The 14884-nt window shown below is 44.3% G+C and overlaps 1 protein-coding gene across 2 annotated transcripts in view; it reads left to right on the plus strand.

Moving 5' to 3' along the window:
* The window catches only part of LOC142560648 (zinc finger SWIM domain-containing protein 5-like), a 65508-nt gene extending 51148 nt beyond the window's left edge, over positions 1 to 14360 (plus strand). For both annotated transcript variants that reach the window (XM_075672873.1, XM_075672874.1), the window contains one exon: positions 526 to 14360. In XM_075672873.1, the coding sequence (XP_075528988.1) occupies positions 526 to 1334 (809 nt within the window). In that variant the 3' untranslated portion in view covers positions 1335 to 14360. The remainder of the gene's footprint in view (positions 1 to 525) is intronic.
* The last annotated feature ends 524 nt before the right edge of the window (positions 14361 to 14884 follow it).

Raw genomic sequence — 14884 nt, forward strand, 5'->3', positions numbered from 1 at the left:
ATGGTCGTCCGGGTTGGCAAGACTGATCAAAATGATAGTGCGATCGGCTGCGCCGATTAGCCGCGGACATCGGTCGTGTTGGTAATGCGCCGAGGAACTTTTTTTTCCTTGATTCAATTCGAAATCTGATATTCGGTATTCGCACACCCCTGCTCAATAGTACTTCTTAGACGAGTAGGTTAGCTATGCGAAACATTGTTTTTGAGCTCGAAAGGAGACGTACAAAGAAAGAATACACAGATATGCAAAGCACCGTGTGTGTTTGTGTCCTTCCTTTGTATGTCACTTTTCGCATCCAAAAACAATGTTTAGAAAGAAGAAAACTTCACTGTGGTATATTAGGTACCAACAAGAACAACAAAAAAGATGGAAAATGGTGCTATTCTCTGCTTTCTTTTGTGTTGTTGTTAGTGCTTAATGCACCATGATACATCGGTGCCATCAAACCCAAACTTCAGTTTTTCAACAAGGAAAAAGTTGTAAAGATGTTGGGCTGTCTTCTTTTTTTCTTCCCCTTGTGCCCAGGTCCAGTGGCCACAACCATTATGTCCCATGCCACCATTCTTCGGCTTGGACTGGACTTCAGCCAGCAGGAGGAGCTGTCGTCATGTGCCCGCACCCTGGCATTACAGTGCGCCTCCAAGGACCCCCCAAACTGCGCCCTCAATGCTCTTACCCTGTGTGAGGGAGACGCATACGCCTTTGAGACGGCGCACCAGATTGTCGTAGACGCCGCAGGCTCCGGGGTCATGACTTCCTCGCAGCTGTTCACCGTAGCTCGGTACATGGAACACCGCGGCTACGCCCACCGAGCCTACAAGTTAGCTGTGCTGGCGACGCGCGGTGTGCAGCTCGCGTACAACCAGGACGCCCACCCGGCCATCAACGACATCCACTGGGCATGTGCGCTTGCCCACTCGCTCGGCCGCTCCGAGCTCGCGGGGCTCGTGCCATTGCTGGTCAAGCACGTGCAGTGTGCCACGGTGCTGTCGGACATCTTGCGCCGATGCTCGATGGCGGCACCGGGCAGCATGGGAACAGTGCCGCTGGACGCCAAGCGGCGCTGCGTGCGCGCCCTCTCCTTGGACAAGCCCCCGCTGCGCCCCCTGCTGGACGCAGCCATCGCGGCATACGTCAACACGACCCACTCGCGCCTGGCCCACATCTCTCCGCGCCACTACGGTGACTTCATCGAGTTCCTGGGCAAGGCACGCGAGACGTTCCTGCTGGCCCAGGACGGGCACGTACAGTTTGCGCAGCTCGTCGACAACATGAAAGCAGCCTACAAGGGCAAGAAGAAGCTCATGTATCTAGTCAAGGAGCGGTTTGGCTGAGAAGGGGCCGGTGGGGCACACCACTCGAGGCGGTGTGGCGCGGGCAGCCAAATGCCTCCACCGGGCACATTGGCTGAGGGCTCTGGCATCGCCTCTCAGTCAAGCTCACAGTCCCAGTTTGGTGGCTCTCGGCATACCGGCTACAACTGCCGACGCAGGGTTCTTCTTTTTTTTTCTGGAGCAGTGGCAACGATATCAAAAGCACTCCTCGTCCATTATTTAAAGGAGCCGCTTTTTCCTTCCTGCTTCATCTCCCCACTCCCTCCTTCGCCTGAAGCATGTGCAGATGCCCTCTTGAAATCAGAGGAAGTAGCAGTCTGTTATGTGCACAGACTCCTTTCTTTTTTCCACTGGGCATCCTGAAGAAGACATCCCTTCTGTGTCAACCTTTTTATCCTTGACAGAGAATATTTTTTACTTTGTCCCAAAGCAGACGTAGTGTCTGTGGAGTGGTTTTACTACTCGTGAACTTAGTGAAATAAGTGATGCCAAACCACCATCGTCCTAAATGAGATGCCTCTCTCAGAACCGTTGCTATCAGGGACTGAAAAGCAAGCGACTGAGAAGCAAGCGAAAAAAAAACAAAACAAAAAACTAGAAATGTGGCAGGCCTGGCGAGAGACACTGGTCCTTGTTTCTAGAGTTTTTATCATCTTGATGTTTTAATTGATTCATACAGTAGCAGTATTGCAGAGAGATGTCCTCTCTTTTTCTTTTATTCGTTGTTTCGTGCCTGTAGTGCGCGTCCCTTCTGTGCTGAGTTTGTTGTTTGTCGTACCGTACGTTGTTTGGCATAGGTTGTACCCCGTGAAAGTTGCATTTACATTGTGTCGTGCTTCAAATGTGTACATTCGTTGTGTTTCGCATACTTTTTGTTTTGCATACAGGACGACATGCCACCGATGTGCTATAGGCTACTTGCACCACCGCAGATGTTTTTAACCCACCGCGTTTAGTTGCTAGCCAAACCAATTACTCTATGTGTTAGCCGCAAAGTGGCTGATTGCCAGTGCGGTCGTCTTGCTTGTTTGTGGATGCGAAACTGCGGCAAGAACTCCTCTGTCTCGCGAGTCCGAATGAAGAAGGTGTTGCCGCAGCGTGCATGCATGTTACCCTAAGCCTAGATCAAACAGCGTAAACATGACAATTTTTTTCGTGTGTGCGCACCCACTTAGTAGAACTGTGGCGACTCTTATCACTCGTTCATTCCTCTGTTGCTCATTTTTACATGTTCAGCGTTGAATTCACTGTTCCACAGTGGCATTGTGTACAGCTGGCAGCCAACACAACGGGGAGGCAATGTCAAAGCCACAGTAGGCGTTTTTTTTTCCTTTAAAAGTTTGTGATGTTGTTCGTGTTCGATCTTCATGATCGTTCGTTCTGCTGGAGCAAAGTGCTTGCAAGATTTCAGGTGGCAGTGGCACAATTTTACTCGCAGACAATGTGCCACAAAACTTTGAGAGCAAAAGGGATCCTTTGTAGGCTTCTTGTAGCCATTTGCCATGGTCTCGCCTATAACTGGCTAAGACGTCTGCCAGACTAAGTTGCCCACTCTCTACTCTACTATGCATCACTGGATTGCACCTAGTAGCGGCCTGGCCAAAAGACACCGCAGATGGCACAAGGCCATTTTGCCTTGTATCAATGTGTGGCAGTAAGAGGACTGAAGTTGGCAACCCCTATCATCCCCCACCATGTTTCGTTGTTTTAAAGTTTTAAAGAGCTCAAGCATTTGCCAACAGCTATGGAATGTAATTTCTTTTCTTTTTATTCCCAACCTTGTCTCTCGCCAGAAACTGCCGGTGACGGGTGCATGTCGAGGGACAACGAATACGCGTCATCTGCAATCGCGTGTAATGATAAGTCCCTCTTCTTTTTTTTTCCATGTCTGTTTTGTGGTTTGATGATCCTTTTTGTCCGCATGACCAGTCACTTCTGTTCCATGCTGTCAAAATCGAAGGAGAATTAGCGGCCGCTTGTATATAGTCTCGTGTCCGTCTCCGCAATATTCCAGATGCGGCCACGCACCTCCCCCTTCTCTCTTTTTTTTTTTTACCTATAGTTGTGTTTCATAATTGCAGAGGCCTCCTTTATCTCCAAAAGTATTTGGTGATGTCCCTTTTTCAACTCGCTATACTTGCTGGAGAAGCAGAAGCGTGCACTTCAGTCACTGCTTGTCGTCGTAGTTTTGACATTCTTGTTCTGGGCCCTAGACAACAACTCTTTGTGCCTTGTGGTTGTTATGGTTCTGTTTATTGTTCATACATTTCCTTTTATTTGCACCATGTCTTTTCCACGTATCTCTTTTTCTTTATTCATTGCTTCGCAATATCTCCTTTGTTAATACAGCGCAGGTAGATACAGCTGCGTGCGTATTGCCAAAAAAAAAAAAAAACAGATACTTCATTAAATAACGACACTGCGGCGCGCCATTCATATGAATATTGCGTATCTACTTACTGATAAAAACAGAAGCAAAAACGCTGTTACGAAAAACTGTGGTGTGGGGCTGATGTAGAAATTGAAACACTAGTCAGCGCTTTCATTTGGGTAGGCCATGCAGTTGCGCTCAGATAATTCGCACTGTCCTTTCCCCAGTGTTTTGTTGTCTGGCTTTGCGAATTTCTCACAACAATGTCCCGTTTTGTTATTCATCAGCAGTTAGCCCTTCCTTATTTTTTTTTCCACACTGATGGGGAGCAATATCAAGCTCAGTGTTCTTTGCTGATCCAGAGTGCTGTCACTGGCAAAACAGACTGTCGTTCTGGTTTCGAGAGGACTGATTCATTGCTGGAAGCATAGTATTTTTATGGACATTGTGTACAAAATGTTGTCTTCTAGAAACACCTAGGTGTCCAGTACCGTTCAGGAGCAACTACTACTCACTGTGGCGTCTCAGTGGCTACAGCATATTGTGTTGAGCGCAAGGTCCTGGGTTCAATTCCCAGTGGTGTTCTGAGGAAAACAGAATGCAAGACTGCTCATGTACCAAGCTTTGGATGTATGTTTAAGAACCCCAGATGGTCAGAATTAATCCAAAGTCCTAAATTAAATTACCGCTTTGTGTGCCTTTTATGAAGAGAAAAAAAAAACATTAAAAAAAGTTGGTGGGGTCATACAAAAAATTCAGTCTGGTAAGTTCTCTTGCTAAGCCTTTTTCCAACTCCCTTCTTTTTATTTGTGTCGGATGAAGAAAAGCCTACATGTTAAAAACAGCATTCTGTTTTTCAGCTGTCCAACATAAGTTGCTTTAAACCCCTTGAGTCGTCACGGGTGCACACTTGCCATTTTTGCAGAAATCAGCCAATCGCTTGAGGAAAAGAGTTGAGAGAGAAATGAACGAAATAAGTGGGCCCTGGATGTCCTAAAACAGTTGTTTAACGTAACTGTTTGCAAGTTCCACGCGCAGGCGACTACAGAGCAACGTTACTGCCACGTCTTCTGTCCTGTGAGATGTTGTCAGTTTGAGGGCAGATTGCTCCATTCTCCAGTGAAGGCCTGCTTTCAAAGTTTTCCGCCCTCTCGTCCCTTCTGCGTGTGCCCAACTGTCATAGAGGCCTTTGTCTCTTAGAATCTCGTCGGATGATCTCTTTAGCAGCGAATCAACATATCGTACAGCTTGCAGTGTTTCTAAGCATCTTATTTCGTGATAGCCTGTAAAGGTCTCCGGTTGCACATGCATGCTGCACGGGCAGTACATGTTTTTCGCTGAAGGCATAGCGCTCTATTGTCACAGCAGGGTTGGCAACTTCTTTCTCTTCTTAACAGTGTCGCTAGGTCACGGTACAAGGCACTCCAGCTTTACCAACAACACACTAAGTGATCATGATGAAAGAGTGCTCGAAATTCTGTCTCTTATGTGTCAGTTGTTCTTGAATGTCTTCCATGTTAGTTCTTAGACCATGGCTTTAGATCGCCTTCAGTGGTGGCTAGGCAACGGTTGGAATGCGATTGTGGGAAAACAACTCCCGATTTTCTAAAACATTATCAGATCTCAAGATTGTGCTTCGCCAAGAAAAGCAGCTTTGACGGACACAGGTGGCTCTCCAATAAGCTCTTCAGTAAGTCCTTGAATCTAGTGACAAATGGAGGCGCATATGGAGGCTATGCGCCTCCGGCACGACACTCTAGGGATAAAATTGTGGTGAGGAGTTAAACTTGGAAGTCCGAGGAATTTTACCAGCACAATTTAATGACTTTTTACATCAGTACAGCAGTCACCAGAACGAAATCAGTAAATCTCCCAATAAAATGCAGAGTTGTCATTAAGGTTAATATGAACTTGTTAAATTTAGCAGCTATCTAGTTACCGACACTGCTTCGCAGGCATCTGGAAGGCAACCTTGAGGACTGGCATGTTATGGCACAAAGTACTGTGCATCCCTTCAATCAAAGCAAAACAGACTGTTTGAAACACTGTGTAGTAGTTCTTCGAGTAGATCTCCAATGAAAACGACTGTTCTTTGTTCCCTGATCCCCTATTCTTGTTCAGTTGTTACATTGTAACATCACTTTGTGTGTCCGATTTTGAATGCCTTCTGCCCTTTATTAAGTGCTTGTTGATTCTGCCATGACCATTGCTGCTTCACTTTTTCTGCACTTGTCCTTTTCGTGTTCTGTTTTCAAAATGTGTTATGGTACCCCGAGTATTCTTAGCATGCTTTGTTTATGGCACAGGTTCTTGTGGGTTTCTTGTCATGCGTTTTAAGTGCCTTGTGTTGAACTGTGAAAGCCACAACTTTCTTTTTATTTTTTTCTTGGCTAACAAGTAGGTCCAAACAACAACCTGAGAAGCCATAGGTCAGCATTGTATCTAGCAGCATACTGTGCCTTTAGCTGCAAGTTTTGTGCCCCTAGGCTGTAGTTTTCAATGAGGAGTCTTCGTTTTTACACTTGACCAACTTCTGATGCAGGTTACACAAACTGACTGTGCGTTAAGTTCTGCCTTAATTATTGACCCTGTTTGTACGGGCTGTAGTCAGTGACTCTGCAATCCACTAACTGCTGCTCAAAATGTGAGAGAAAAAAAAGAGAAAAGCTGTGAAAGTTAGGTTTTCATTAATTACAGCCTTGAATGTAAAAGTGATTGCATATTATGAGTAGTATACATGATATGGCGGTACCAGCTGTGCAACTTATGTCTTAAAAGAGCAAAAAAAAAAAAAACAACAAGGACCATCTATCACATACTATGAGTACCTTGGTACCATGTCCAAAAAACAACATTGCAGATACACCTTGATAACGGCATTCCAGAGCAGCGGTGGTTTGCACAGACAAGCTGGGCTCACTTTGGGCAGTTTGTGCAAGACATTCTCTGGCAAAACTTATTTAGGGAAACTTCAACATACTGCTGAATGTAGCGGTATGCTACAGGAGGGCACACTCCAGTTTTCTTGAAAAGCTAACTCTGCAGTCGAAGTTTTGGTCTTGGTATCGAACCCAGGATCTCTGCCTTTCCGAAGCAGTTGCCCTAACATCTTGGCTAGCCAGAAGGCTAGTGTGTAGAAGGAAGTCCAAAACCTACTGGCAACTCGGGAGTGCTGGAAGCTTAAGACAGATTAATCATTCAAGTAAGTTCAACATAAATCTGCAAAGTTTCTCGTCCCTCGCACAAAATGAATTTTTGATCAACTTCAGTGTTGGCTTTCTTGATTACTTTGAATTATCTCTAACAAGGGTTATCTCTAACAAGGCATACTGACACAGTTCGGTAGACTGCAGTTTTAACTCTCGTGAAACTTTCTTATCTTTAGGATTTCCATAAAACCCGTTTGGATAATTCGTTTGATTAAGACATCCTTGGCACATAAAGGATCAATGCAGTCCTTAAGGCATGCTTAATGAACAGTACTGCTTTGCTAGCCCCACTGCAACAGCTACGATGGCCCCGCGTCCTCGTAATTTCCCCAAAGCTATCGGTGCTCGATTCTTCAGCAGCCGTTTTGCCTTTTATTGTCTCAGTCTTGTTTTGAAACCATTGCACGCGAGTATCTCGGCACAACTCTTGAACGGACGGAACGACAATGCCTTTTGCGGAGCTGCCGCTGTTGCCTACCTCACAATGAGCTATGCCAAAGACGGACTGGAGCTTCCATGTGACGACGATGCCTTCTCAAGTTTCGAGCATCACACATATATTTTCTTTTTCAAGGATCTCACGCTCCTCCTGAAAAGCATTGAGTGTTCCGGTCTCTTTAGGAGCCCTGTTGAGGTGGTCAGATTGGCTCGGTTGTCGGCTGGTCAACTAGAGTGACCTGTTGAAATTATGCGATGTCTCGAGCCTGACTCTTGTAGATACATATCTTTTCGCATTTCGAAGCCCTGCTTTGATTTATAAACCAATCTTGTTTGTGTGTTTCTTGTTTTCTTACACTGCTGTTAGAGTGATGCAACACGCATGAATGGCGTTTTTCTCGTTCTGTAGCTTGGTCAGGGGGAAAATGTACACGGAAAACAGATTTGTTCGAAGGAAACCATTCTGCTTGCTTGGACCATGCATTGCAACTACACAACAACTGTTAGTAGGCAAGTTAGTGTTGCAAGGTCACTGTGCCAGCAGTGACAATGAAACTGAACTGTTGACTAGTGTGCCGGGCGTCATTTAATTATGTATTTTCATGCAGTTAAGCATACTCTCAGACTAATTAAGACAAGTCAAGGCAGTCTAATATAGATCCAGGTGACTATGATGAAAAAGAGCTTCATTGCACTATCATGCTGTGACAAGGTGCGCACCTTGTGTAACCCTTCTTGAAAATTTAAATTTAGATGTGTTTTCTATCTTATTGGCGTTATTGCCCTTCTGAATCTTCTCGTTATCTCTCGTGCATCATCAGATTCACTAAAGGTCATGCAGCACTGCCGTGTTTATTGGTAAATCACTTTGTATTAGCATTTAGCGAGAAATGATGCTTGTCCCTTAAATGATACGAGTTCCAGCACTGCATGCTTGGCTTTTAGAGTTCTGCAACAGAGCGTGCAGCCTTTGCTAAAAGAAACAAAGCCACTGAGAGTACTAATGTTGCCGAGTCCTTGCTGCATTGTGCTGCATTGACAAAGCTTCTGGCTGTACTCGTCATGGCAGCTTAGTGGCTGTGGCTGAGCACGAGGTTGTGGCTTTGGTTACTGATCGCGGCAGTCACATTTCGATGGGCGCAGTATGCAAAAACGCTAGTGTATTTGGACTATGGTGAGCATTAAAGAAATCCACATAGTCTGATGCAGAACCCCTCCGCTATGGTGCCTCTGTTAGCCCCAGTGTTGGTTTGGGGTGCTAAACCTCGTGAATCGGTCAGTAAGTCAGACTTGTGGCACTGAAAAATCTTAGAGGGTAAAACAAGGCGCTTATGAGAAAACGGCACTTCGAAACTGAGTCACAGGGAGAAGGCACATGCAAGAGCATTGACTTGCATCGAGTGCATGTACGCTGAAGTGAATGCATACAAATACAGGGTGTTTCGGCGAACACTTTCAAAATTTTTAAAATTTTGCAAAGTCAATTCTAGTTTATGAGCCGGTCTACTTGAAGCGGCAGACACTACTTGCACAAGAAATTGAAATGCTAAATTGACTAATTAACAGGAATTCACTAATTAACTTGTAGCTAATTATCTTATGACCCATATCGCAATTTACGAATTCTAGCAGTGGACTTCGCTAGGCGAATCCACTTGGAATGAATTCTCGGGACAACGCCGGTTTCGAGATATAAATTCCCAAACCTTACGGAGAAATGCATTGGCGTTCCAGTTACTTGTGTGCTTCAGTGCATGAAATGACATTTTGTTAACAAATCAACTGGAACGCCAATGCATTTCTCCGTAAAGTTTGGGAATTTATATCTCGAAACTGGTGTCATCATGAAGATTCGTTCAAAGTGGATCCACCTTGTGAACTCTACGGCTACAATTTGTGAATTGCAATATAGGCCATAAGGTAATTAGTTAAACACTTAATTAGTGAATTTCTAATAATTCGTCGATTTTGCATCTCAATTTTTTGTGCAAAGTATTGCCCGCCGCTTCAAGTAGACCAGCTCATGAACTAGAATTGCGATAACTGCCACAGGCAACTTTTAAAGATTTTTGAAAGTGTTCACTGAAACAGCCTGTATACGGAGAACAACACACGTGGACTCAACTCAGGCACTTGGACAACTCGAGACACGCTCACGAAATAGCCCACGTGTGTGGAAAGCATACAACCCCCTGCTGAAGTGCCTGATGTGCTTTCGTGTGTTCTTCGTACATATTCTTGCGTTTGCCTTGGTATACATGTAGTTGAGACTCCATTCGTGTGTCCTTTCTGCGTGGTTTACCTTGGTCGCATTTTTTTTTTCATTCACACAAGGCACACACAAACTTGCCTACTATTTCAAGTTGTCTCATTTCAGCATCGCAAAACATAACAGTGAAAGTGATGCCATGGGGTTCTAGTAGAACGGATTCAACAAAAAGCTGCCTTGATGATTCTGAGGAGAGCTGCACTCTAGCACGCAATGGCTTTGTCTCTCTTGCCAAAGATTGCATGTGTAAACGGCTCTGCTGTTCTCATGAAGCCTTTGGCTCCTATTTGCAAGAAGTCTTGCTTCTTGCCACTGGTTTGATGCTGGCCTTTTGATTTGTTTGGCTTGTGTTATGAGATGCCAGAGACGGGAGTTACAAGGCAGTCCATCCCGCTTTGTAGTGTCTTGTTTGGCATTCTGTCGCGAAAACCTTTGTTGATTCACGTGATGTCGCCACTGTTGTTGTCACAATTTGTTGCTGTTTGTGTGAGTGAGGTTTCCATTTAAGTTTGTTTACTTGAGTGAAACATTTCCTTATGTGTAGACCTTTGAAATGAGCGTCAATGTCATTCCGTGATCATAGCAAAAAGTGAGGCGGGCCTCCAACAATGTCAGTCAATAATCTACCTCTGTCGGGCAAGGAAAAAGGTGAACCAAAAGGACTGTTGTGGTTGTGAAACATGCAAGCATCGTTGAAGCTGTTCTCTGCTTTACTGTACAACTATAGTGTGGTGGCAGTGGCGTTGACCTGAATATCATGAGCTGATCTCTGTATGTTCTGGCATAACAGCAGACAAGCGCTTCAGCCATAGGTGGACAAAACAGACATAAAAATTCAGTTGATTCCTCTGAGAATGCTAGTTGTAGCTGACTGGAAGGTATCCTGTTCGGTGCGCTCGGCTTTTGCAATTGCAAGCTCCACCCTGATGGTCAGCTAGTGAACTTATGCCCTCTTAAGACTTGCAGTGGTAACCGGCTCACAAAGTTCAGTTAAAAGGTTTGCTGGATAATTTAAATCCACTGTAGATCATCCAGTAATGAAAAATGTCTGTTCATAACTACAATTCCTCCCCCAAGTTTTATTATTTTGTATTGGCACATTGTCATTGCACATAAGACATCAATACTTTTTTTTTCTGTAGATGAAATTCAATTCTACAAGGCTCACGCTTTTGAGTCGTCTAAGTGTAACAGTTCTTGAACTGCGCCAAAGAAGCACATTTGTCTTTGGCAGGGTTTTGTACCGACTCCGAAGAAACGTCCATTCTTTTGCCGCTGTGGTATGACATGCTCTGGAATTGCGCTTGAGGACGTCGCCCTGTTCTGATTGTTAATGCCAGATTGCAACTTTGGAATGTGACTTCTTTTAGTCTGCTTGAGCACGTTGCAAAAGGATTTTTCATGGTGAACTAGATATGTCGGTGATTAAGAAATGCAACATCACTGTATGCTTTACAACAATTTTCTCCGGCAAAGTTTGGCAGATGGCATTGCATTGACTGTGAAGTGTAGGATATGCAACACTGATTTTAGGAAGTTTCAAGAGAGCGATCTCTGCTTGTGGTGCGATGGAACTAGGTTGACATTTAGGTCCAAACTGCACGAATTGTCTTGCATACGTCTGACTAAATGTCTGTTTCACCATATGCATCTCATAATCGCATTGAGCTTGTCATGCAATTGAAGCACGTAGAACCAAAAGAATCTGTGCTGGGCATGTTGGTAATTCATACTTGAAAACTACAGAGCAAGAACTACAACAAACTTAAAGAAAGACACGAAGGACAGCGCTGAAATTATGGCAGAAAGCTGGGCTAGTGGGAGTTCTTATATTTCATGCATAATTTTTTTCATTATGGGGTTTTACGTTCCAAAACCACGATCTGATTATGAGGCACGCCATAGTTGGAAGACTCTAGAATAATTTGGACCGCCTGGGGTTCTTTAACGTGCACCTAAGTCTAAGTACACGGGTAAAAATGTTTCATGCATTTCCAGTGCTTAAGGAGAAACTGGAAAACCGAGAAAAGAAAAGACAACAGGACAGGGAGGACGCTCTGTCCTCTCTGTCCTGTTGTCTTTTCTTGGTTTTTCTGTGTCTTGTTAAGTGCTGGAAATGCATGAAATGACAAGCTCTGAATTTCTGTGCTGGAGGCACATGAGTGTTATGCAGGCAGTGATCATACTACATGCATGAGCAAGTTCATGCCTGTTACTGTGCGTGCCCACCATAAGTGTATAGATTTGGGTAAAGAGCTTGGGCAGCTGCGGCTGTTTCGGTCACTTGTGTGGTTGAGACAGGTGCAGTAGCTGACTTAGCTGCATGCCTCGGGATCACATAGTCGCAGTTTACACTTTTTTTGGCCGGAGCGCACATTTGCTCCAATCTTGTGTGCAAAGAGTGCACACTGATACACTTGTTTCTTAATTCGTCAGACAAGTAGGGACCTCAAGACATTCAAGGTGATGCGGAAGCATAGTCTGACGTGTGTGCAATGGTCCGTGTGGTTTGGGCTTTCATCTTCTTGTGGACGACGTTTTCCTGAATTCTTAATTTGCAAAGCCAGTGAGGACCAAGCAATGCATGTTTTGTTTGTGACTTCATTTTGTACTATTTTGTGTCGTTTCATGTTCTGTTGAGCGTATGCTATATATATATATATATATATATAAATATATATAAACTGCTTGTGCAAGAAGAGAGTGTGCGCACATGTGCATTTCATGTCTCTCAGTGACATTGCTGTCGTGATCATCACCATCGTCATCATAGCCGAGTATGTGTGAAACTCTTGTGCGCATTGGTTTGCATGTGTTCACATGCTTGTGGCAATTCTGTCTCTTCGACACTGTACGTCGAAGAAATATCATGTACAGGATATATTGCGCAGATAACCGTCGACAGTGCGGTGGGTTGGTGACGTGACTTTCCGTTGCCCATGGACATGTTTGCAATCGCCCCCTCGCTGACTCTTTTCCTTTTTTCCCCCTTCTATAAAATCTTCCACGTGTGTGCTTATGTATCTACGAACGCTATGCAACATCAGAAACAAAGATGACAAAGAACACACCAGGTGATGGAGAGAATGACCAACTGTGGTTTGCTTCGAGAGACTCGTGCGACGCATTCGTCTCGAGCTGTGCAGTGCAGTGTCTGTGTGGTCGTCTGGCGTTGGCGAGCCGGACTGTCTCTGGAACAGTTGGCCACTGGCTTTGGACTCGTGATTGGTTTGACTCGTGTCTGTCGCACGCTGTGCGCTCTCGGTGTCCGCAGCATGCCTGTCGCAAAATGACCGGGCAGCGACCGAAGCTGCCACTGCAAGACTACGGCAAATGATGGAAAGACGTTTGTGCGCGTGCCTGCTTGCCTGTGAACTGTTGTGTGTGGTGTTTCTCGCTGACATACTTCTTTCTTCCCTTTCCTCTATCCCCAGTGCACGTATGTGCACATGTGTATCTTTGGAGCGTGTGGCCGTATTACTTTGTGGCATTAATTTGCGCCCTTCCGGTGTTGATTGCTTTGTTCTTTCCTTGCCCTCTTTGTCATGCGTTTGATTAGAAACCTACCCACCCTCAGGGCAGAGGCTGCCAATTTGCCTGCTTGCAGTTGCGAAGGAGCTTGAATGCTAAAAACCTGGGATTAAAATCTGTGTTTGCTGCCATTTATTTTAATTTGTTTTGAGAGTGCTTCTAAGAGCATGGCATTTCACTGCCTCTTAACATATAATTTTGTCCGGTGTCGTTATCTGCTCACAATATCACGTTTGGCCAACATGAAGGTATGCACCAACATAGTCGTGGTTGGCTTGTAGTCACACCGCAAGCATGAGGAAAAATTGTGCCATAACCCAATCTGCTTATCTCCATCTTATCTCCAGCCAATCTGCTGCTCTACTGTAGAATCTGCGAATGGGACTACGATACAGCATTTGTGGCATTGTGTAAATACCACTGCTTAAGCTAATTAAGACAAATTTTGACATTATGCCATAATTACAGGAAAGCTAAGCATGCATAACATTTACATTGGAAAGCTTGGACAGATTGGACAGGTAAAACAAGATTGTCTTGAAATTTGATTGAACTAAAAAAGATAAGTTTCACACCACCTTTGCTTTCTTTTTTTTTATGTCTGCGACTGTTCTAGCAACTGTGCTTGTTTTTCTGTTGTTTGCTTTTTTAATGCTCGGAAAACTTAATAATAACTAGCGTTCTATATTTTCTTGAATAAACAGAGAAAAGCGATTAAACTGAACAGAAAGGGAGACCTTCTCTGTTCCCTATGTTTTCTTGCATATCCGCCAGTTTTTTGCTTCGAGCTTCTTTGTAAACTTCAGCTTGCCACACGGTACACAGTTGATCCAGCGCAAAAAAAAAAAAAACGTAGCGCGGACCTGCATGTTAGAAGGATTGTTGAGTGATTGTTTTGTTTGCATTTGCTTTGTATTGTGTCCCTTACCTCATACCTCATCGCAAAACCATATCCATCCCACCTACCTGATTGGCTATGTTTGTTGGACCGTTGTTATTCCTTTGTTCTTGTTTTTTTTTTTTTACTTTTTTTTTCGGTCAACACTCATCAGCTGATGAAATGTAACCGGTCCACCTGTGTTATCACTATTTATTCGAATGGCTATTTAAAGTGTTCGCATCGAAACTATAGAAGGGCAAAATGTGCGGTGGTATGTGTGAGCATTGAGTGACCATGAACTTCAGAATAAAAAATGTCTTGAACTGCTCTCAGCTGTTATTTTCCAAATGCAAAGCCACCATACTACCTACCGGACACCTTGATTCATATTTGGCTACAGACACGTCAATGGTAAATTAAAACTACTATATGTGTCATACGATGTGGAACAGACATATCTGTGAACAAAGTTGTCGAATGACAGACAATGTAAGGTGTGGTACAAATGGGATACAGACATGGTGAACTGCAAACTCCAATGTTAAATGGCAGATCTAAGCACCAACTAAGCTGGGTACTTGCACTGGATAACTGCACTGTTTCATGTGTGAATTTATATGCCATGTCTGAAATGCCGGTGGGTTTTTGAAGTAGACCTGCATAAAACAGGAATAGTGGGGATTTACCTAATTTCATGCAAAGCTCACGCTTGGGACAAAAAAAAACATGATCCGTGCATGCAGAGTTGGATTGCATGTGCGTTCGGAGCACTCTGAGCTCTTAAGGCAATGGGTTTGTGTTCACCTTATTCATCGACATGAGATTGGTTCATAAGCAATTCACTTGTGCAGA

The sequence above is a fragment of the Dermacentor variabilis genome, chromosome 10 (assembly GCF_050947875.1).
Source record: "Dermacentor variabilis isolate Ectoservices chromosome 10, ASM5094787v1, whole genome shotgun sequence".
Classification (NCBI taxonomy): domain Eukaryota; kingdom Metazoa; phylum Arthropoda; class Arachnida; order Ixodida; family Ixodidae; genus Dermacentor; species Dermacentor variabilis.